This window comes from Streptopelia decaocto (genome assembly GCF_964273445.1).
Source record: "Streptopelia decaocto genome assembly, chromosome: 1".
In the NCBI taxonomy this organism is placed as follows: domain Eukaryota; kingdom Metazoa; phylum Chordata; class Aves; order Columbiformes; family Columbidae; genus Streptopelia; species Streptopelia decaocto.
Window position 1 is genome coordinate 41,098,076 of NC_138663.1, and position 17,579 is coordinate 41,115,654.

Sequence of the window (17,579 nt, forward strand, 5' to 3'; positions counted from 1 at the left end):
CCCAGAATTGGGAAGTCTGCTAAAATTTGGGTCAGCGTTCACATTTTTGCACTTCTACAGTGCCACTGGCTTTATGCTAGCAGGAGAGCTTTCCAAAATGTGAACTACCTGCTGTGCCTTCTCCAGCTTATTTATCATGCTGCTTTGGAAACTCGGTTCAAGTCAAAACAGCTCTCCCAGCACCCCCACTGCCTTTTGGTCGCAGCCAGTGAGGACTTGTGCCACCATGGTTTCCCCAAGTAGAAGTCTGCCTGTCGGTGGAGTGCCCAGCTGCATACAGCTGCGCTTGTTCCTTCATCTTGGTCAGCTCTGAGAACAGGGCTGCTGCTGCTGCTCTTTCAGTTATTTAATACTTTGCACTGAAACCACTCCTAACATGATCCCTTGGTTGCTGCTCAGATAGGTAGCAGCTATCATCATGAATTCAATCTCTGTTACTAGCAGCAAGGACAAATATTTTGTTTGAAGTTTAGAAGCCAAGTGTCTGTAAGCACTGGCTTACACTGCTTAGAGCTGCCATTAAGGTCAAAACTTTCCTTTTATATGCATTCCCAGGTATTTTATGTGTGGCTAGTACTGGTACTTGATAGCAAACCAGCACCACGTCTGAATAACACAGCCCAAAATAACCACAACCATGAATCTTTGTTAAAGCCTCCTTCTGTTCCAAGCCCTCTTCTGTATGACACTGATACAGACTGTTATAAACAGCGAACTGCGTGGTTTGCCATTTTGATGCCACTGATAAGCATGCAGAAAGCTGAACCAAGCAGAATTGATTTCTTCCCCAGAGCCAGGTATTTCCCCTGCTCCTTAACAGCCCAAAGGCAGAGACATGATGGGCCGTGCTCCATAATCCTCACCAATACCCCCTCTGCAGCTCCAAAAGAATCCAGGCATGAAGTCCACTTCTTAAAGCTGCTTTTTTTCCTTTTGAAACTAGCAGCATCAAGACAAATCAGGAAAAGCTTAGAGCCTTTTCCTATGTTTAAGCTCTGTTGGGCCTCTTCTTCAACAGCAGACATTAGACATTTCATCCTTGCACTTAGATGATCAAGGGCTGCACAAAACCCACGCTGACAGAACACCTATTTGTCCAGCCTTCATTCACCTCATTCAAATTGTGTCAACCTTTGGGAGTGCGGTCTTGATAAGACAACACGGTGCTTACAGAATATTGCCTGTGACCAGTTCTGGCAAAGGGCAGCAGCCACTGCTACTTCCAGGAGCAGAATCTGGCACAAACTGCTCAGTTTCTCATCTTGTACTTTCCAGCTGGGATCATAGTGAAGAAAATGACTTCTGGTCAGCTGCATCTGCTGGGCGGCTGCATGGACACACATGTTCAAACATGAAAACTTGCTGTATTTCTTTTTATTGTAATAGAAAAAAAAAAAAAAACAACCCACAAATAAATCAAAACACCACTTTTTCCCTAAAGACATTATTAACATTTTTAAAATGGCACAGGGGAACCCCAGCAATAGAAGACAGAAGAGTAAGTGTGGGCAAAAGGGTTCTGCTCCCTTTCAGGAGTTCAGTTTCCCCACCTCTTTGTCAATCAGCTGGCTGAAGTTCATCACCTATATACATTTACATACACTTCTCTAGTTTATATTCCTATGGGTAGGTAGGGCTGGGTGGAATGTTGGGGGCACAGTCCTGCAATTTACACATAACCATCTTTGGAGAAAATGGGTTTCCCAAGAGGTCTACAGGGCTCTCGTTACCCAGTCAGACCAAGCAAACAGGATTCCCTCCCTCAGTTCCTTTGCCGCGAAACACAGAGTAGGTCCCAAGCCCAGCAGACCCTCTAGTAGCCCCGTGGCTGCTGCAAACAGTATATGGCCACGTTAAATTTTACCCAGTGACCTTGAAGTAGCAGCATTATCTCTGCAAAGAGGCTGCTCAAGAGGGTAAAATGCATATTGCAAAATGCATGGGGTGAATGTCTTTCCTTTTCTTTCCTGCCTCCTGAGAAGAGGTAAGAAGTCCTGAAGTAGGCAGCCAAGCAGAAACCCGACTCAGGACCTCTAAAACAGTGGACATACAGGGAATATCCTCATTGTGCCAGAGCATGGGGCAGAAACTGTGGCACCAGCGCTTCCACCACAGACAGCTGTGCCTGAAGTGAGAGTTTGCTGAAAGACAAGCAATTGCAGCTGTGCTGTTTGCAGGTACCAAACTAGCACACCTAGACGTAGGGTTGCACTGTATCAGCTTGAGGATACCTGTTCAACTGAGGAACCTCTGAGATCTCTAACATGCTACAGCACTTTGTGGCACAGTGGTGTGTGTATTAAGATGAGAGACTGGTTACTCTTCACAGAATAGGTGTGGGAAAAGACTGGAGAGGATATACGTAACAAACAGGAAAACTAAGCTATGGCTTAGCACAAAAAGACCAATTCTTCCTCCAGGAGCACCCAAAGGCATTCATAAGTGATTTATTATAGAATGCTTTCTGCAAATAGGACATTTTGATGGGGTAAGATTGAAAGCTTTTGTATAAGCCCATCTGTACTAACTGCTACAGAATTCTCCAAGTCCAGCCCACCAAATGAAATGCGTAAGGAGAAGTTGATGGCACGAGCAGAGAATGACAAGAAAAAAAAAAAAAAACTATCTGGGATGCGAGAGCCACTGCTGTGCACTGAGAGCAGGTACACACAAAACTGCCAAACAGCACCCTATTTCCGTTTGTGTAGTGACTCCACAAGGTGCAGAGCAACAGAGTATTTGACAGAGTGCAGTTTTCCACCACCTCAAAAATATGAACTATTATAGTTCACACTGAGTAACAGTGTGAGAAACTTATCAAACTGTATTATTCCAAGAGAAACATCCCAGCAAAGACATCTCCTCTATACTCCTTAGGTATACAGGAAATTTCCAGTGCTGGAAGTCTGAGATTCAAGATGGAACTTGGCAGCAATACTTTTCACAACAAAGCACTAGACAAAGGACTGTACATTTGCATAGATGCTTTTCAGTGGCATCTGGGACATGCAATCCCTGCTTATGGAGCATCAGCAATATTTTGGGGTTTCTCTTATGTTCCCTCCTAAATGTTACTGTTACAAAACTGTTCATGAAAATAGTGTGTATGCATGCATGAAAAGAAATCAATGTGTCTATTCTTTCATTCCCCTGATCTTTTTCCACTGCAAATAATTGCAAAGCTGTAAGACTCAAACTAGAAGATGCAGTATTGATACAATCAAATGTCAATCTAAGGACAGGACTGCCTCTGCGTGTAACGCAATAAACTCAGTTGTCCCACAGAAAAGCTTAATTTTACTCTTCCTCATTTTCTTCACATTTGGGGAGACCCATCACCTATTTCTCTTACATTTAAGCAGAGTCCCCTCTGTGATGTGCTTGACTGCTCTGGAAAGGGCAGCGGTATCAAAGAAAGTTGGAACTCCTGCTGTGTCTGCAACTAGATACTCAAGGCAGAATTACTCCACCTTATATTATCATGCAGTTGCCATGCTATTCCTACCTTACTGTTCTGAAACTCTGGCTTGGTAACAAAAAAACCCAAACAGCTCTTATGCAAAGGTAAATAGTTAACAAGGTTCTGTCTATCTGCTGATAAGCTTACATGCAAGAAAAGGAAACATTTAATTTCATTTTACTTTCACCTGAAATCTGTTTCCACCACTTCTGCTCATGAGATTCTGTTTTTTTCAGCCGGTTCTTGCCCATAACTCCTGGATCTAGTGTTAGGAGGCTCTTGGGAACCTTCAGTTCCAGCCTTCCTCCCACACACAGCTACTCCCATTGAAAGTTTCAGCTTTCCAGTGTGACACTGACACACGGTTCAGCTTGATCACCTTTCCCACATGGCTGTGCCACTGTAAATATTCTAATCAGAGCAGTTCAGCTTTTCCTCTGAGCAAATAAAATAATGCCAATGAAATATGCAGAAGACTACTCCTGGGACACCTTCACTTCCTAGGATACCAATACTTCCTTTGTCTTCTTCCTACAGACTTCAGCAAATACCCCCATAACATAGGTAGTGACAGGAGAAAGAGATGCAAGCCTGCAAGGGATGACTAAGACAGTTCCTTATTTACTCCAAATTGTGTAATGGGCCATTGAATGCTCACGGAATGAATTCCCACTTACCAGCACAGGAGTTACTTAGGAAGTGTTGGCCTACTTGGGCAAGACAGCCTTCATAAGTTAGTAGAATACTATTAGAAATTATGGCAATCTTTTTGGTAACATTGTCTTACATGCACCCTGATAAATCCTCACCCTAGGAAAATTTAAAACTTTTCCTGTAACTTCTGTAGAGTTAATTCTGATGGGAAATTATAAAAGAGAAATCTGGTAGATTCACGTTTAAAAAGGAAGAGGCCTGGTGAGGCTGGGCATATGGGATCACTCCTGTTAGCTCTGTCCATTGTGTCTGGTGAAGGTATTTCCTCCGGGTGGCTGGATCTGGATGGAGTCCAGGAGAGGCCTTAAAGCTTGTCCAAAAGGTCTAAGAAGGTAAAGAAATAAACGTGTCAAATAGCTTATTTGATGAACAGCTTTCACCATTTACTACTGAAGTGCACTCACTTCCTAGAGTGCAGCAAACTGACATTGTAGAAGCAAATTTGAAGAACAGACTTCCACTACAAGCTAAATCAAATGAATTTAACTTGTTAAACAGAGTTTACTGTTCAATCACTAAGAATCTTAATCATGATTTCCTATAAGCTAGTTCTGAGTCCTAACATGCCCAGACTGCTAATGTGGTAATACCGTGTCTGAAACCAGCTTTTAGTAATTCATTCTACTTAAGTGTACAAATGAAATCCCTGTTATGCAACTGCAGTGCTCCATTAAGTACCACATCAGTGTCAAAGATTCTTCTAGAAGAATAGCCTCTAACCCCCTTAAAAGACAATGGTTCAACACACACAAAATAAATTTTTGTTGCAGTCCGTAACACCTGGTTTATCTTTTGATATGACCCGCTGTTACAGACTTCATCTGATTTTGAGAGATCTGAGAAGACAAAAAACGCAGGGTAGGAGACAAGTGTCTCCCAAGCAATACAGTATACCACTGTTAGGAGAAATAAAACCTAAAAGATGAAGCCTGAAAGATTCCACTGGGACCCCCACTGGCTCAGTTGATTACAAAAAAAAAAAAAAAAAGTTGAGCTGACCTACCAGGCAAGAATTCTTCATTTCCTCCCTTTCATAGCTTTAAAATTGTAGCATTAATTCAAAAATTACATCTTCTCTGCCTCTTCGCAAGCAAAGCTGACACCTCCACTGCAGTTATGGTGCTTTGAGTAAGAGAAGCGAGCTTTAACAGATACTGGTTTCTAAGACAAAAAGACTTGCACCATGTTCTGAAACTTTTCCCTCTACTCTGCCCTGGTGAGACCACATTTGGAATATTGTGTCCAGTTCCGGGCCCCTCAGTTCAGGAAGGACAGGGAACTGCTGGAGAGAGTCCAGCACAGGGCAACAAAGATGATGGAGTAGGAGCATTTCCCTTATGAGGAAAGGCTGAGGGAGCTGGGGCTCTTTAGCTTGGAGAAGAGGAGACTGAGGGGCGACCTCATTAATGTTTATAAATATGTGAAGGCTGAGTGTCACGAGGATGGAGCCAGGCTCTTCTTGGTGACAACCAATGATAAGACAAGGGGCAGTGGGTACAAACTGGAACACAGGAGGTTCCATTTAAATTTGAGAAGAAACTTCTTCTCAGTGAGGGTGACAGAACACTGGAACAGGCTGCCCAGGAGGGTTGTGGAGTCTCCTACTCTGGAGACATTCAAAACCTGCCTGTACACATTCCTGTGTAACCTCATCTGGGTGTTCCTGCTCTGTCAGGGGGACTGGACTAGATGATTTTTCGAGGTCCCTTCCAATCCCTGACATTCTGTGATTTTTACACCTGTCTGGTTACACATGAGAGACCATCACAAAATAACTAATTTAAGTTAAAGGCAGAAGAACAACTTTCTCCTGCTCTCTTAATAATGCCAGTCAGCACTTGTCGTATGGTGTTGTAAGTGTTGAAGTAAAGCAAGTAGCATCTTCTCCTTAATCTTATGCTGGTTCTCAGAGAGAGTCAGCAGAAACTGGTACCACTGGCTCTGTCAAATATTTAAGCATTAGCATGAAGCAATATACTACAGAGAAGAGCAGCATGGACACTCACGTGGCAAGAACTTCAGATGGAAGGTCAGTGATGTAGGAAGGGATTTTTCTCCCTGTCAGGAACTGTGCCACTTCATTACTGAAGGTGTTGCAGTTATGTTCAAAGAGGTTGTAAGACTCTCCTCTGTGCCACAGGAAAGGAAATGAAACAAAAAAGACCGATTCAGCAATAAATCTAGCAAGCAGAAAAACTTAGACCCCTAATGAGGAACACTTCCTTACATTAGCACTTTTTTTTCCCACAAAGAATTCTAAGGCAAATAGGTGAAATACAGACATAATTAACCTTCAAATTCAACTGAATCAAGGTGGAAAATGACACCTCTCTGCATCACTGACTTTATACAATGATATTTTGGAGGATAAGTGAGGTCAGGTTTCTTCAGTTAAAACTGCAGAAGGAATAATGAGAAATCAGAGGAATTACTGACATTGAAATATAGGCAGAACATGAAATACTACTGTTTCCTGTTCTTGTGAGAAGTAGACTAGATACTTCAGCAGTCAAGACCTTGCTTTTACTCATGTGAAAGTTGGCAGCTTTATTACAACACTTCACCTATGACTCATGGGCAAAGCACTATTTACTGAGATACTTCACAAAGTGCCTTCATTTTCCCTGGTGATTCTCTCAAAGGCATTTCAGGCATTATTCCATTTTGTGAAACACCGCGTGAAAGATTTCCTGGCAGAATGCTTCCCCAGCCTGGCTCAAGGCTGGCACACCAGAGGGCTGTCTAGCTGGTACCTCCTTGTGCATCACTTCCAGTTGCATATTTGGAGAGTAACCAAATAATACACTAAGCAGACAAAGCTCTGTGGGCAGGACTGGTTTCATAATGCCTTCCTTCATTCTGCACCCCTTCCCCTAAAGGCTTTTTCTGTTACACAGATTTCATAGGACAAGCTGCTACTTACCGGAACATAGATTCCCCCAAAGAGGAAAGATATTCCAGAAAAATTTCTTCTGTGACTTCAGTGTTCCCCAGGTCTACAACCGAGTCTGGGGGGCCAAGAAGTGTCCCTCCCTGTAAAAATTAACAGCCAGAAGACAATGTTAAATGGACAGACTGAATTCTTTCGGAGGACTCAGCTTGGAATACAGCTCTCATGGCTTGTCCAGGTACAAGAGGAGGAACTTTTGGTATGTTTGTCAAGCAAAAAGTCCCACTGGCATCCTCTGTTCTGTACTCAGAGAATGAGGAGTAACATGCAACTTAAATTTCAGCTTGTATACTTGGCTGTTGGTGCTGAAAGCTCAAAGCTATGGCAAAATTCTGCTTTAAGAATGGCCTATCAGTTTTGCCTCTCCAAGAACAGAAAGATCTGACAAGGCATCATGAATTTTTTTTTAATCTTAAAGTTGCCAAGTCTGCATGTAAAACCTATTGATACAGAATTATACAAGGTGTCACCCTGACAATGCAGCTGGATAAGATATCTCGAACAGATAACACTCTACCAGCAGAAGCAACCTACAACCTGTATTTAGTTGGGCTTAACCCACTGTCTATGCTCCCTTTTCCTCAATTGCCCTGGGTAACCATGGCAACCAGCCACATCTGGCTGAATTCAGAAGCCTCTTGCTGCTTTTCTAACAGGCAGGGACACAAGCAGTCCTGATCAGGTTACCTTATCACTAAATTATCTTATCAGAAAAATAAGTTTAACTTACAGGTGCACAGCTGGAGATTCCTCCACTGCCATAGAAGAACTCATCCTTATGGACTATTATGGAGGTGTGCCTGCCACAGAGAACAGAAAACAGGAAAAGGAAACCCTTAATGTAGCACATAAATCACTGGTAAATTTATGTGCTCACGGACATCATGAAGTGAGTAACTGAAAGAAAAGGTCAATGGGTTTCTGTGAGTAGGAACAGGGTCTGCTGGGACATGAATAGGTATGGAAGCAATGATTATCAAGCCTACTGTAGGTGGCTGAGAAAGCATAAGCTCAGCTAGGTGCCCAAGCATGAAGGAATATAGGAAAAAAGGGACTTCCACCCCAGCATGAGATCTCCAGCAGCCTCTTTCCACTAAAGGGTCGAGAGAAGTCACAGAGATAGAGAGACAGAGCTAGTCCTGCTATCACATCCACAGAAATGCACATCTGATAGACACTGACTGAGAAGAAGGTCAGTCTCTGGAGATGGATCAATAAAGAGGGAAGTAGATGGACAAGGGCTTGGGCTTTTTTTTTTTTCCTTTAAAACAAACAAACAAATCCCAACATTCTTGATATGATATATCAAATTGGGGAGTGTTTTGTAACCAAATGTAGGCACTGCTCTTACATGCCAGAAGGCCTAATTCTGTAACACCTGCTTCCCACCCACTCTTTTACTCTCATGTTTAGTCATGCCTGCAATTAGAAGTCAAAGTGCTCAGGACAAGTAAAACATCCTACCCTTGAGAAAGTGTATAACTGCGCTAAAACGCAACAAGTGCTACCAACACTACTTTTCATTGGGCCCATGGAGCTTTAAATGGAGAAGTTTAACCAGTATCTGACTATACATCACCTCACTACCAATCTGCATTCATGAACAAAAAATGTCTTGGTCTCTCCTGAGGATCTAAACGTTAAGATCTGAAGCATATATAATCTCATACTTCCTACACTACACAGTGTTTAACACATCTTACGCAATTTAAATCTAGTTACTTACCAGATGCCATCCAGCTGTTTCCCTGTATGAAGAGAAAATAATAGTTATTAGCAATGTATTTTCCAGATTTCCGCCTACTTTCTGTCAGTCACTTAGGAACCATGCTTATTATTTCACCATGACAGTAACACCACAGATTTCATCCCAGAGTTGCTTCTAATGAAACAGAATGTCTTTCTTTCATAGGAACTACTCCATCCACACTACTGCTGCACTTTTTTCCTCCTTCATGCAGGGGCAGCAATGCCATCCTATCCTGTCACTGCTTACCTTCCCTGGGCTTTTCTCTACAGACCAAGAAAATAAATGTTTTCCTAAAATCAAAACCTTCAGTCAGGACCAGAAGAGTTGAATTTTACACCGATTACATAATTGCAGGCAGTTAGCCAGCACAGAGTATTCACTTTTCTATTTCAGTAACTGATGAGAGATCTGACAGCAACATACAATTTGTGGTAATAATCTATTCCATGGTTTCCTCCTTTCCCTCCCTCCCCTGCCCTTAAAAGTGAACAATTTAAGTGGGAGTTGGGGACAAGAATTGCAGGATTGAAATTCATACAAGTTATAAAACGGTGTTTTGTAGAACACAGCAAAGAATTGCTTCAGGCACAGCTAAACTAATAATATATTTGCATCTTAGAGGAAAAAGTCTCTTCTGAAGTGCTTTTCCAGTTCCCTAGAAGTGGGAAACCTAAACCTCTCTGTGTTCACGATACCTGCTTCAGATGAGGGTCGTGTAAGAGAGGAGGCAGGGAAAAGGCTGTTGTGACAATACAGACATCAGTCAAAGAGAGTACACACAGTCTGGAAGTAGGTGGACTGATCTGTCACTACCATGGATCACAGCCAGGCAGCAAGCATATTCACTGTCAACCCGCCGCACAGAAATGTAGGCATGGAGTAGAACAAAGGCCAAAAGATAGTAGCAACGATGACAGAAGCAGAGCAGTGTGTTGTAACATCTCAGGAGCATTTGCTGCCCCTTTAGCTTGTGCCATGCTGTTGTGCTCCTCGATTCTCCAGCTCTTATTCCACACCTTCCCCATCAGAGCTGTGCCCTGGAGATACCAAAAAAACAGTGACACCAGCACCATTCGAGGCAGGGTATCACTGCCCTCACTTTAGCAGCTGGCCTATGACAGGCTCTACTGTCTGGCTTTGCGTTGTCAGTGTTCTGCATTATCTGTTAATAAATTATTACACCTTTGTTCACAATCAATCACTGTTTTCCACTATAAACTTGAACTTTATCCTCAAGGGCAGAGAAACAAACCGTTTCAAAGGTGGCACATACTAGAATCATATCTGCCCTCTTGCATGTTAAACAGAAAAAGAACGTCTTAATACTTACTTTCACACACATTTCCAGCAAACAACTATGAAATGCTTTCCACAAAGTTGCCACTTGGCACCTATATTCTGTGTACAGGTGAGTTATAGCAGATGTTGACAATGTCACAGGTGCTCCCAGGAACCTGCTTGTGCAACTACACCTACTTGTAAAGATCATTGCAGCAAAGGCTACCACACATTGGGCTGCTCTAGCAAGACTGCAGTCAGCACCTCGGGGTAGGTGACTCTTTCTCCCTATCTGACACTTGTGAGACCACATCTGGAGTGCCGTGGCCACTTTTGGATCCCCCCCAGTACAAAAGACACTGACATACTGGGAAGGAGCACTTGCTGTATTGAAGAGCAGACAAGAGAACTGGTCTGTTCAGCCTCAAGAAGAGAAGGCCAAGAGACCTTACTGCTGTCTACAACTACCTAACAGATATGGAGAAAAGAGAGCCTTCTGCTCAGGAGTACAGTGAAAGGCAACAGGTATAAGCTAGAAAATGGGAAATACCCAACTTAGTAAGAAGAAGAAGAAAAAAAAATTACCATTAAGGTGGTCAAACACTGGGGCCAGGATCCAGAAAACATGTGGGATTTCCATCCTTGGAGATACTCAGAACTCAGCTGCCTGGGGCCCTGAAAAATCTGCTCTTGTCAGATCTACCTTGAGCAGGACTTCCAGAGGTCCCTTTTCATCAATGCAATTCTCTGATTGTATGAACAAAACCCAAACAAAATTCAGGAAAGGGCCTTTGCATTAGACTGCAGTCCAACCCTGGGGGGCTCCTCTCTGGCTGCTACACACAAAATCCATAGCCAACAACAGGCAGCAACTGCCAGGGCAGTAACAGAACAGCTCTTGGCAAGCGAAGCGGCCCATCTTCACACAATCGGTCTGTGTGAGGCTGCTCAGCAAGGTCAGTTTGTTCCAAGTGCTGTTTTGATGATCTTAATGGAGCTACTGACCTCCTGTTTTTGCTTGGCTCCTGTAAGACATTAACCAGGCTGGCATTGTGGAAAACACATGCCAGATCTGCAGTGCTGATGACACTAAGGCATCCATGGTAGCTCTCCAGCCTGCTACAGACAACATAAAATCCCTTTCTGCCACTGGTGGCCTGTGCTTGTTCAGAGGCAGTACAAGCCTCCCCAATGACACCACCGCTAGGGAATCCCATGCCTAAGAAACCCACCATTATTGGTCACATACGTATCACCCAGAGACATCCAAGATCGGGCACATTTGGTATGCTGCTGCAGTTTCCCATGCTGCACAGCTGGCTGTTGTCATCTCAACTCCAAACTGACTGACAGAGGACTAAATCGATGGCCACCAGCTTCTGATGAACTTGGGCAGCTCCCTTTCCTGCTGCTCAGCACAAATCTCAATGTTGTTCGTCTCGCATCATGTAAGAGGTTTTGTACAGACCTTCACGGACACCATCATCTTCCTCCTTAAGTTTTGCCTCTGTTGGTGATCCACCTATATGACCGTTCTTGCCTTTCTCTCAAACTCAGACATTGCACAGAACAACCACTGCCGCTCCTGACAAGCTCACACAAAGCCATCAGGGCAGCCTGCACTAAGGAGTTAACGTCTTGCCTTCTGATGGACATTGTCCACTATATAAGAAATATGTTGCTCATAGCCTCTGAAGGTGACACTTTCCAATAACGCTGCTTCTGGAAGCACTGTTCAGCTTAAAAAATGAGAAGGTCAAGCTTGCCAGGGAGCCTCCCCTAATAATGCTTCAGTGCAACAGAGCTTATATTCCATAGTCAATTCAGGGGTTTAGAAGAAGGGATTGCAAACACCATCTGGGATATTGGCCGATATCGCATTCCATGTTCTCCCACTCCTTGCCGCAACAGTCCAAACTCCCATGGCACGCTGCAGTGTGAGTGGAACTATATGCTGGTGCTGCCACCAAAACCAACACATTTGCTCATAGCATGAGGCTGTCTAGAACTATATGTAAAAGTCTGATTCCCCAGTAATTTCTGTTTGATATGCAAAAACCTTTAAATTGCAGATGTTACCCTCCGCTCCATACCTACAGCAAAGCTGACCTAAATTATGCAAATGCATTTAATGTGGAACAGGAACACCCTGATGGAGTGCTACTCTTCTGGGCATCATCCTGGTAAAACTCTTTTGGGATGATACTCTTTTGGGTTCATCCAGGTAAAACAGGGGAACTGCAAGATGCCTAGAGAATTTGAATATTTCAGTGGCTGTTGAGCAGGAAAAGGAGTTGCAAATTTAGATGTACACAATCATACAACAATTAGTGCACATGGTCCAGTTGTTGGGTGATAGCTGTCACACAGTAACTGCCTGTGTGCAGGCTCAACCTGAAGTAAATGGGAAGCAATTCAGCTTAATTTGATCTGCTTCCACCATGAGCTAATGCAAGTCAAGCTACCTTGCGTCTGTCACAGACGTGAACATTCCTGTGTTATATCTGTGAGAGTTTAGGGTGATAGCTTGTCAGTATTTGGAAATCTGATCACATACCCGATTCTTTAAGTCTTCCCCCCTCCCCGCCTTGCCAAGGTGCTTATATGGATCTTTCCTGAAAATACTCAGTGGAACTCAGGAGGGGATGCCAATTCTGCATAGCTCTGTGTGCTTGAGCATCTCAAAGATTCAAATCGCAAAGTATCATCTGGCAAGTAACCAAGTTTTTTATTTGCTGTTATTTTTCTTTCTAACATTCATAGCTCAAATACTTTCATAGTGTTCAAATGAGCCAGAAAGTTATGAGAAATATACAACATTAAAATTCATTAAACAATTCCAGGACTCTCAGCTTTGTCTTAGCATGAAGTAGATAGATTTGTTTGTCGCACAGCTGATTCAGGAGACTGTCACTGTTGGGATATAAGGGTATTTTGAAAGAAGCAAGCAAGCCCGTATAATTTTAGAACACGATCAAACAGGATTACTTCCATGCTTGGATTTATCTGGAAGGCCAAGCAGAAGGGAGATTACATGCTCACCAATCTATTTTACTGGCGTGGTTAACTTTTTAATCTTGAGGACCACACTATGTAGCACAATCGTGTGCTCTTTAAGTATCAAATGAAAGTGGCATTTGTAAATTAATATAAATGATGAGACTGAAGGGCAGAAGCATTCTGAGACAGGAAAGAATTATAGAAGGTGATGGGCACTTGATTTATCCCATTCAGAGCTCAGGACATTCAGCCCTCAGCACAAGAACAATACCTGTTCCCAAGCTGTAAAGTAAAGAAATCACAGGAAGCTTAGTATTTTAACAACATATCTATGCTCCGCAATGGATATGCAAGCCCCAGAAGACCCTAAAAGATCCCAGAAAAGTAGCAAACTTGTCTCCTGTGGAACTGGAAGTGATACAATTTGGTCAACTAGCATGGTTATTTCTAGCAGTGCATTGCTTTGCGTATCACTGCAATTTCCTTAGGCCAATCCATTAAGGTTCCTGCCCTTTTTGAATTGAAAATTATCTTAATTAGTCAAACACCTTCTCCTTGTGCTACCAAGGGTGCTCAACTGAAGCAAAAATCTAATGGGAAGGCAGGAGTCTGCTTCAGTTCCCTACTCCTTGAGGTGCCTAGAGACACTAAGAAGTAGGCTAGGTTGGGGGATGGTAACACATTTGATTTTCATGAAGTCCCAAGCAAATGCTCTGGAGCAAAGTTGGTGGAATCTCACACCGAAGCAATTAAAAAAATCTTCAGAACAGGTGGAGGAGAAGGTACCTACTTTTAGCAGTTACCTTTTGCTCCAGCTCCTTCTGGGCTGTTAAGTCATTACAGCTGAATGTACCACTTAAAAATTTCAACCAACACGTACTCCCAGTCAGCTCACCATTAATTTATATGCATATAATTTATATAATTTATATGCATGGACCAAAGCTGCTGCGGTAAACTAAGCTCCTGCCCATTCTGTGAGTCACATGTGCAACAATCTCTGTCACAGGACAAGAGAACTTTGAGAGCTGCAAGACATTTTTCCTTAAGCCCATGATGCAACAGGATTTTAATCTTCCCTAAAGATTTATCTGCCTTTGGACATCTACTTCAAAATTAGCGCTGCAAGCTGAATGATTCTGTCTTCCTCTCTGTCTCCCATAGAATCAGGTGAACTCTGCTTTCTGCCCTGAAAACAGAAAATCTCATTGCATTTGGGTTAACATTTGTTATTAGATCATGCATTTGGACAGAGGAATGTAGTCTCAGACTGAGAATGCAGGAGAGAGGGAGAAAAATACCTGTGGAGAAGAGACATGTAAAGAAACGGCACACAAAAATTAAACATGCCACTTCCGATATCAAATGCAGTTGAACTACAATATTTGGTCATGTTTAGAAATATATACTGAAAAATTACAGGAAACTCCCAGAAAAGTAGAAAAAACAAAATAGCCTGGGTAAAAAAGAAAACAAATTGTCAAGAAAAGCAAAGATGTGTCCAAGGACCATGACTAAGTCACTCCAGGCCTGCCATGAACAGCGCTGTACAGCTCCACCTTTCAGGTTCATCACTCAACCACAACGGAAAGAAATTACACTGAAAAAGTTAGGATAACATTTAGTAGTGCCAGCTGATCCCTGAATGCTGCATTGAGATAATCCATAATACCTCTGGATCCTATTAGCACCAGAAGACACCATGGAATGATCATCTTGCAGTGGTCAACCCCATAAGAACGGATTCATCCCCTTCTGGCAGGCGGATCTGAGTTTGTTTCCAAGCATGCTAGGAGTTGATTTTAGCACAATCAATTATCATATTTGGCTTTTTTCTCCTAATATACATGTATTTCAGTATAGGTGATATTACAGAATTATCATGAGGAGCAAAAGTATTGTTTCAGTCAAACTTGGCATCTATGGAAAGAATACCAGAAGTACAGACAACAAATGTTTAGCACCAAATCACTTAATAAATCCTTTCCTCTTCAATTCCTATGACTTTCCCTGATGATGTACAGTTTATGACCACTACGGACCAAAAAAATGGAAAAATAGCTATTGACCATTTGAAAGTTGATGTACAGAGAAATAACAACAGTTTTTGTTGTTCTTCAAGAAAACAAAACAAATTTTAGAAGGCATGTACATGAGGAAAGAGAGGTATTCTCTCCATCCCTTTGCTCTTAAGGAGGTTTCTAAAATAGTGAGATACGACAGAGCTGACTGAAAATGCACAGAAAACTTGAAGGAAAAAAAAGCAATAAACAATGATTTGTTTTACTGACATTCCAGTTGCTGGATCTACGTAATCGCAGATACTCCGCAGTCTGCCTTGTCACCGTGACCACAAAGGCCTAGTTGGCCCAGTTCCACAAACATGTATGAACTCAGCCAGTTCCTCGGCAGTACCAGCAAGCAACTCTCCCCACACTACCAAAAGAAGTGTTCAGATTTTTAAGGTTTCCTTTCTATTATTCAGACTCCTAGAAACTCAGCACCAAACTGTATCTCAAGCACAAGGTTTTAAGTTGTTGTTTGGTTATCATAAAAAGCACCAAAAATGAAGTCATGCACCAAATGTTTTAATGTGGGAATTCAGAAAGCTACAAGGTCCCAAGATTGATTTTGTGGGTAATAAGAGAGCTAAAAAGCCATCATCGCTTGATCAGTGTGAAGATCAGCACAGAGATACATTTAGAAACAGATTGTCACTGTATAAGTCTATGTCTAAACCAACCATTTGAAATAAGACTGGTTAAAATCTGCTCAGCTTGAACACAGGTAGATCAAGCACGCATGTAATCTATCTTATTATTAACTCTCAGCACACGATAAGACATGGCTATTATGAATTAACACATGAGAAATTACTTCCTTGAGGGCTATAACAGAAGCAACTCTGACTGCACGAAAAGTCTTGAGGTTATCCAGGATGGAAAATGCACATCTCCCAAAGCTGTCACTGCTCTGGCTAACAGAGCACTTCACATATGAACTCTGTAATATTTTCTTCTCAGCTTGGCAAGCCTATTGTTGATGTGTATGAAACCTCACGCTAAGAATTACTTGGACTTTCATTTTAAGCTTGAAGGATAGTACAGAATCTTCTTGTAGGACAGATGAGCAAAGTGAATGCCAACAAACTGTAAAACAAGATTACATGGAGCCATCTGTTCAGACACTGAGCCTGTTGGGAAGCCTCATCTCACACAGACTGTTGGTCTGACACAGGCCAGAGTCTACACGTAACAGGTATAAACTACTCTCTGTGTTTCTACTTCACACTTGTAAGAGTTCAAGCAAAACTAAGTTTCCTTGACATCCCCAGTCCAGGGCTCGGTTGGAAACACATGCATTCTTGATAAGATGCACAACCAACTTTTACAAACTCTCTGAAAGGAGACGGCGGCCAGTTGCACATCTCAAGCTGTGCAATGCCTGCCCCAGTCCAGCCTCACCGCAACACAGAGCCGTGTGGACTCAATAACCCTGTGGGCAGCAGAAGCCCTCCTTCCAATTCAGCTTTCCTACCAAGGCATCACAGCAGCTGGGAACCGAGTTTTCCCTCCTTCCAGGGGCTAAGTAATATTTTTAATTAGCTTTTAGTAAATAAAATCAGTGAAGCGGCAAAGGACGGGCGAGGGAAAAGAGGCTGAACGCTGTTCACCTGGAGCCGCCTTACAAAGCTGGTCCTGGAGCCGCAGCTAAAACCCCCTTGGTTCGCACGCCCCGGGCCCGCACACTCCCAAGCGGCGCTCGGCCCTAGTGCCCGCATCCCTAGGGAGCTCTTCCCCGGCGGACACTCCCTCGGGACAGCGATACCGGGCGGGGGTGCGGGGGAAGCCACCCCCGGGTCCCGTTGCCCGGCGAGGCAGGGCCGCGGCGGCCGGTGTGGGAACAGGAGCCCCGGGGAGGCGACGAGAGGGGAGGGGTGTCCGGGGTGCCGGTGCCCCCGCCGTGCTCTTACCCAGCATGAGGGGGCTGAGGCGCCGGGCCATGCCCTTGGACAGGTCGTACACATAGAGCTTCACGGGGTGCAGGGCCAGCGGCTCCTCCATGGGGGTGCGGGCGCGGCCGCCGGGCGGCACCCGGAGCCCTGGCAAACACCTGCCGGCCGCCGGGAAGCGGAGAGGAATGGCGGCTCTAAGTGCCGGGCCCGCCGCAGCTCCCGGGCGCGGCGGCACCGACCGTGAGGTGACAGACGGAACACAAGGGGCGACGCTGCCTCTGCGCATGCGTGGCGGCCGCCGGCCGGCCGGGCTGCCCCGTCACTGCGCCGTTATGCAGCACGGCGGTTCCGGCCTGGGGCGGGGGCGCCGCGGGGGCGGAGCTAGAGAGGGCGGGCAGGGATGGGGAAGTCCCCCTGTCACTGGCTGCGGCTTGGCGCCTCTTCCGTCTTGCGAGCCGGAGCCCCGCACAGC

The 17,579-nt window shown here is 44.0% G+C and overlaps 1 protein-coding gene across 1 annotated transcript; it reads right to left on the minus strand.

Annotated features, from left to right (window-relative positions):
• Window positions 1-1,356: 1,356 nt before the first annotated feature.
• On the minus strand, window positions 1,357-17,464 carry DESI1 (desumoylating isopeptidase 1). The gene is made up of 6 exons (XM_082044911.1): window positions 17,126-17,464; window positions 8,851-8,872; window positions 7,855-7,924; window positions 7,098-7,207; window positions 6,181-6,303; window positions 1,357-4,498 (listed from the first exon to the last, which is right to left on the minus strand). Exons 1-6 carry the CDS (start codon window positions 17,391-17,393, stop codon window positions 4,405-4,407), a joined length of 687 nt encoding a protein of 228 aa, XP_081901037.1. The 5' UTR covers window positions 17,394-17,464; the 3' UTR covers window positions 1,357-4,404.
• Window positions 17,465-17,579: the final 115 nt, after the last annotated feature.